The 7,231-nt window shown below is 44.1% G+C and overlaps 1 protein-coding gene across 1 annotated transcript; it reads right to left on the bottom strand.

Annotated features, from left to right (window-relative positions):
• Nucleotides 1–205: 205 nt before the first annotated feature.
• On the bottom strand, nucleotides 206–4,840 carry LOC125515908 (AT-hook motif nuclear-localized protein 2-like). Its single transcript, XM_048681394.1, has 5 exons — nucleotides 3,935–4,840; nucleotides 2,657–2,724; nucleotides 2,428–2,559; nucleotides 823–984; nucleotides 206–701 (listed from the first exon to the last, which is right to left on the bottom strand). Exons 1-5 carry the CDS (start codon nucleotides 4,497–4,499, stop codon nucleotides 414–416), a joined length of 1,215 nt encoding a protein of 404 aa, XP_048537351.1. The 5' UTR covers nucleotides 4,500–4,840; the 3' UTR covers nucleotides 206–413.
• Between the last annotated feature and the right edge of the window lie 2,391 nt (nucleotides 4,841–7,231).

The following is a 7,231-nucleotide window of genomic DNA, read 5'->3' as shown; positions in this document are numbered from 1 at the left end:
TTCAGACGCTATTACCGGGAAATGACCCCATCACTAAAGTTCAAAAAGGGTAAAACACAACTGAAGGTCACCAGCCTGCCTGAACCAGTAAAGCCGGCAGAAGTAAACGACGACGTAGGTCGTGGGAGAAGAAACGAAGAAGTTGATCAGTAGCTTCGGATTTTTGAAGTGAGTACCATATATTTAACCATAGGAACAAACAAAATGGATCCACAAGGAATACTAATTAATTGCAAGGTGTAAGTATTTTGATACATGTAAATTTTTAACTATTGGCGGCATCGATCAGTTCAGTTCAGTTCACATGGTGTATAAATTTCCAACTATTTGAATTCCTCCGAATTTCTCCGCACGTTTGCAGAGCCCTGAGAGCTTCTGAGCAGGGCTGGCTGGCTGGCGAGCTCTCCTCCTCTTCACCCTCCGGAGACGGGGACCTTGGCCGCCTCCGACGACGGCGTCCTCCTCGCCTCGGCTGCGGGCGGCGCCGATGCCACCGGCTGGGCGGTCCAGTTCTCCACCCTGAACGCTGACGCACCCTTGCCGGCCCGTGCCTGGCTTCCGCTGTACGAGTCCTCCATGTCGCCGCCGCTGGAGATGGTGAACCCCATGGCCGGCTGCGCCGCCACCGTCTTCATCTCGATCACCGGCTTCTTGCCGTTCTGCTCCATCTGGTAGCTCGGAAGGAAGCTTCCCACCACAACCTGACAGCAAACCGTATCAGACACTGAGATAGAGTTCAGAGAAACTGTGCTACCAACATCTCATTCGATTTAGCACATTCATCAATGTAACTAGCTCAAGTAACAATGGCTGGTCGATCACCTGAACCGGGCTTGCGGCAACAAGGAGGCCAGCCACGCCGCCTCCGATGACGCGGCCATCGGCGGCCGCTAGAGAGACGCTCATCCCGCCGCAGCGGTCTCTGGATCCGCCCTTCTCGGTCGGCGTGAAAGATCCGGACAGGGAAAGCAGCTCAAACCGGCCCTGAATCAACCATACATAGTGGGAATATAAACTGATCAGTTCTTTGGTACAAAAATGTTCATGGCTGTTATTAATATGCATATCTGATGATCAAAACACCGAAACATCAAACATGGATGATGGTGAAAAGGTGGCGCAGATTGAAACGTAAGTTTTTGCAATTATTTACGCAGTTAATTAGTATGAGGTTAGTATTTCTAGGCAAAACACGCAATTAGGATAAGATTAAGTGATTGGTATTGCAGAGATTTTTCACAAGTTTGTATAGAGTAAAGGCAGATAAGTTGTCCAGGTAGTATAGGCAGAAAAGTTGGTATGATTGGGAGGTCACCACCGTTCTTATATTTACCCACCACTTACAAGTACAGTACTGACCATGTACGACTGAGATGCGTATGGACAATATGCACATAAATTCCATGCAACTTCTTCAGAGTGACCTGCTTTCAGTTTCCACTTTCCACCAAATTTTGTTGTATTTGCAGTTCAACTTGGAGATGACAAAGTTAGTTCTGGATCATGGAAACTTCCTGACAGTGACTTGGCCTAATGTACTCTCAAGTCAAATAATGGCGGCAGCACACTCATTTCGCCTTCGTGTGGTTTCAGTTGCTACTCCCTTCTGTTTCCTTCTTATTTTCACCTGTTGTAGAGTGGCTGAACAATTCCGAGAAAGTTCTCAGAACTAGACAAATTTACGCCAGGGTACTGCAGTATCAGAATTGGCACTCACAGTGTGCAAATGCCGCCATCGTTGTTGGAACTAGTGATGTGCGTCAGGGGTTGGAACTTTCAGGGGCTAGATGTTTATCAAATTGACCTAGTGATATGCACACATCAGTTGCTGGAAATTTGGAGGTCACCAAGGTTCGTGTATTTTCCACTACGTGTGCACATAAATTCCATGTAACTTCTTCGGAGTGACCTGCTACTAGTTTCCACTAAATTTCCTTGCATCTACAAATTCATCATGGAGATGATAAAAGTAGTTTTGGATTATAGAAAATTCCTGGTCATGACTTAGCGCAAATACTCAGGGCCAACCATGGTGGCATGGCAGCACACAGATTCGATTTGGTGTGGTTTTGGTTTTGACTGCAGCTTCTTTTGCGTCTCATTTTCCATCCCCTTGGTTTCCACCTGGTCTCAAGGTGACTGCACAGTTCTGCTCAGCATGACCTTACATTTTTGGGACAATTCTGAAAATTAGCCAACTTTCTACCAGGGCTACTACAGTCAGAACTAGTACTCACAATGTTGGGATTTTGAAAGGCTAGATTTATTTTAGGTAATGTAAAAGTATAGTTGGTGAAAAGAGATGATACAATAAGTAACAACCAAATTCAATCCACTGGATTCATCAACTCATAACTGAAACATGGACACAGCAAAAAGGAACCGAATACAGGAATATCACTGGTTTGCAGAGAAAAGCGAACAAACCTCGTAAGTCACTGTACCACCTAAAGAATCATGCTGACGCAACGTAACATTCGAAATCACACCATTGGCGGACAGAATGCAAATCGCCCTTGGGCCTTGTTGGGAGAAAGATATGACCTTCATATTAATATCCTGATACAACAAAACAAAGACGGTAACTAGTCATGGCATGAAAAATTGCATATGAAATTCAGATAGAGCTAGGTAAAGGGGTTTCATGGTATCATACCTCACCGGTAGCAACATTCAAGATATGAGGTGTAAAATTCGCACCGGAAGCACATCCTACCACATCGCCTGTTCATGAATACAGAGCCTTTGAGGATTGAGGTAGATAATCTTCAGGAGATTGTGCATTTTGAATATTCAACAAGTATTGATGTTTATAGGCATGAGGTGGAAATAACAATGTCTTCAACAAATTTTGATCAGACGTTATGTCCTTGTATAATGTATAGTTACTACGAACAATCAACAGCCATATCAGCTATAACACTCACCATAGAAGCATCAACTCGTTTTTTTTTTGTTTTGCGATGAAGCACAATTTATTCGATCAATGCACCCAGACTAGCGTTGTTTTCCGACACTAACTCTCATAGGGGGAAAAAATACTGGGGGTCACTTTCAGAAATGCACCCGAAGCAACTTCACATATAGTTTTCCCTGATACAAGATGCTTGGAAGAGGCACCTTATATGCCATTCAAACCATGGCCTTTGCAGCAAAAACCATGACCAAAAATTATATTCAGACAACACCTACGCATCTGCAAACCAAGTAGTCCGATCGATATAGTAACTAGTCATACGAGTTATTTCTACAACTACACGTAAACAAATTTACAGGTCCCAAATCAAAGGGCACCTCTTCCTTTTAACACACCAAGCAGGTCAGCATACAACTCCAGACAGTGGCACACAAATGCTCCACACCTCAAGTTCTGCACCACTGAAAACAGAGTCCTGGACAGGCACACCTGGAACTTTTGAAGGGAGATGCATACACCAGGCTTAACAACTTGCATACCAATCAGCTCACAAGTGTTGCATAACTGGTTCAGCAAGTCAGTCAGTCAGTCTCGAGGGCCTACTTGGCCGTGATTTCGCGCGATTTTGTTTGGCAAGATTCGGCCAAGTTAGGCGCGTGTTTGGTTCGCCGTCACTCTTAGGGGCAAACAGAGCATCTGAAAGGTGCTTGGGTCTTCAGGTTCACCTAGACCTACCTAAGACTAAGACCAGATGGTCCCTGTCCCTCGGTCTCTTCCTCCTGGTCCTGGCTGTCTCTCTCAGCCACCACCCACCCAAGCCCCGGATATGCCCATCTAATCTGAACTAAAATAATCAATCAATCATAATAAAATGCTGCGGCCTTGGATTCCGATTTGAGACGGACGAAGATCGCACGAAATTACCGAGATTTTCTCGGAAATTCGCGAGGAGTAGTACGACTCACAACTCTGTATGATGATGATGGATAACTGAGGAAGTGGGAGGGGTTCCGGTACCTAGGGGCGGCACGAGCTGCTGCGTCGGGGCGGCGGCGGCGGCGGCGGATGAGGACATGGGCGCGGGGGGCGGCGGCGTGGAGACGACCACCGCGGGGGTCGGCGTGGCGGCCGTCACCGGCACCGGCATCGGCATCGCCACCACGGGCGCCGCGCGGCTGATGAACCCCACGGGCCGCCCCCTGCCCCGCTTCATGGCGGCCCCCACGGCGGACGCGGGCGTGTAGTGCCCCCCGCCGGAGTCGTCCGGCACCGACGCCGAGATCGGCGTCGCGTTCAGAGGCCGCAGCAGGCCCCCGTCCGGTCCGTACTTCCTCGGCCGCCCCCTCTTCCGCTTCCCGTCCCCTCTCGCTGCCACCACCACCGCCGCCGCCGGCGCGGGAGGAGGAGCAGAAGGAGCAGGAGCCGGCGGCGTCGGCTCCTTCTTGGTCTCTGGCACAGGCTGCGCGACCGCAGGCGGCGTCGGCCCCTTCTTGGTCTCTGCCGCAGGCTGCGTGGCCGCAGGCGGCGTCGGCTCCTTCTTGGTCTCTGCCGCCGGCGGCGAGGTCTCCATCGCCGTCTCCATGCCAAGCCCTACTTTCCTCCCCGCCGGGACGCCTCGACCATCAGACGGAGACCAGTCTCCGCTTCTCCACACGAGCACCACGATCAAAGCAGCGGCGGGAGGAGAAGCAAACTCGAACCAAAAGCCCCAACCCCGACGTCCAAACCTGAGTTCTAGCCCAGAACCCGAACTCCGACGGGAACAACCAACCGGCGTAGTTCTCCGGCGAGCCGGCCGGCCGGCGAGGAACTCAAGAGCAGGAGAGAGACAGGGGAGCGAGAGAAGGAAGGAGGAAACGAACAGAGGCAGGAAGAGATGGCACAGAAAGAAATGCAGAGAGGAAATAAAAGAGATGGAATTGGTTTTTTTTAATAAATACAAAATTAAAACTGATAATCTAAACAAAGGAAACATTTATTGCAAATGGGGTGGAATATTTTAAAAATATTGTATGATTCTTTCTGTATTTTTTTGGGTTGGTGAACCGGTTAATTAATAGGGAGGGGAAAATGATGGTGGTGGGGGGTTCATTATTTAATTGTTTTCTTTTGTTTTGTTTTAGTCCAGGGGGTTGATTTTTTAATCTTGGTGGTGCTAATTTCGAAATATGCGGTGTGACTGGCGACTTGTTTAATGTTTATGTTTTCTGGTGCTTTTTTTGTGATTTGGTCATCTCAATTGTGAGAAATTGGAGACAGGTGAGGGAGAGTTTTTGAATGCTGCCCACTTTAATTGTCCCCCTTTTTTTTGCATGGGGCATTTTAATTGTCATCTGTCTGCTCACACAAATGTATCTCTATTCTGCTTTGGATTTTACACACCATCAATCTATTTTAGAAAATTACCTCGCAAAAAGAATCTATTTTAGAAAATTATACATACTTGGTTTTGATAACTTTTCTCCATTTGACGTTATATAAATTAAATGTATTTTGCTAAGTAATCTATATATTGATATAAAAGCACAAGTTAGGATGGTGCTATATCTATATATTTTTGGTTTGGAGAATTTAACGAGGGCAAGTGCACAAAACGATGTATCTTATCATTTTCTTCTTCCACATCAGTATTCAAGAGAAAAAAAAATATGTAAATAAGAAAATGTACTTTAAAATTCCAAAGAAATTACTTTTAGTGTTAAAATTTGGTTAGTGAACCATGCTTTGCAAGTGAAAGGTTACTATTATGTTTCTAACTAGGTCGTATATGTGGTTTGTATTGAAACTGTCATTGTTTTCACAAATACATATATGTCTAAAAGTAAAAAAAATCAGTTACTATATATAGGACAAATTTATTAAAATTCATAACTATGCTTACTTACTGATATTTTTCTAAAAATGCCGGCTATTTTAATATGTAGTACCACAAAAGCACTTTGATGAAAAATATGCAAACCATCTCCCTGTGATTTCCCTAAATATTTTGTAAATGGGTTGTTAGGTAAAAAGGATTGGTATTATGCTTGACAATGGGGTATTTACATTAAAAAATGCATGGAATAAAAAATAATCTAAATCAGGTATAAAGGTGATTGTGTGCAGAGGAATAACTTTATCAGAAATGCTAATGTATGATAGTTACTCGAGAATTCAAGGTAATCAGTGGCTTGTGGTTCCATATATGTTTAGTGACGATAAAGATTCATGAAGCCAACTCAATTTCTGCGGAAATTCAAAAATCCAGCATTCATCAGGGACCTAAGTTCCTAACCATCTCACTTGGCTGGTTTGAATTTTGCAAACGGCTGGCCGGGTCTCTTGCATATTTTCTTTAGCTACACAATCCATCTACCTTTTGTTCACCAATGGAAACAATATTAAAAAAATGATTGTCAAATTTATAGAACTTGTACAAAGCACAATAGGGTTGGGCATGTGATAGGTGCAGGCCATAGTTAGGTTCAGAATATTTCATGTATATTTTAATCTAACTCAAACGGTAGCCTATGGATAAGAACAATTTGGGTTGCCACTTGGTGTGCCGTTCAGTCCCAATGAAAACCAAACGGCATGTATGATCTGAACTTGTAGAAACTTTCAGGTGTCTTTTGTAAAAGAGCATTTTTATATGGTTATTTCTTTTTCATGGACAATTTTATAACCCCCGTCTCGATGAGAACATTATAATTAATAAACGTATAGATGGTGGATGGAAAGCAAAAGTATAGCTTTATTTTTCAATCTAAAAATTCCATGGATTTTTAATTGAGTACTTAGTGGAAAAGGGCCTCTCGCCCACCACTGAACAACCTATATAGTTCAATATGAAAAATATTAGATATAGACTATTGAAAATACATTAAAAATATCTTTGCCGCTGCAAGATGGATCTGTTCCATTTTACCTATCCAGATTAATCTGATCAATGTTATCGACTAGCTAATTAATTGATTAAGTCAATTAGTACTTGGTTTTAACTAGAGAGATGAATCATCGAGGCAGTTGGATATGATGATGGGTGTTATTATTCTAGCCTAGATCGATGATAACACCTTGGAATTAATAATATACAAAATGAACTTTGGCCAAGGAAAGATCAGTGCATGCCAAACCAGCTTTAGCGCAAGTGGCGTGGCACTAGATTATCCTACGAAGAACATGCTTCAACCCACACACAAACTTTCAACTGTTCTAACCTAATTAAATAGTACCATATGGTATGAACAAGGAGAGAAATTTAGTTGAATCTTACCCACTAATATGCTATACTATGCGCTTTACCTAGAAACATGTCACCGGTACAATATGGTC

The sequence above is a fragment of the Triticum urartu genome, chromosome 6 (assembly GCF_003073215.2).
Source record: "Triticum urartu cultivar G1812 chromosome 6, Tu2.1, whole genome shotgun sequence".
Taxonomy (NCBI): domain Eukaryota; kingdom Viridiplantae; phylum Streptophyta; class Magnoliopsida; order Poales; family Poaceae; genus Triticum; species Triticum urartu.
This window is presented reverse-complemented; position numbering and strand designations above follow the sequence as displayed.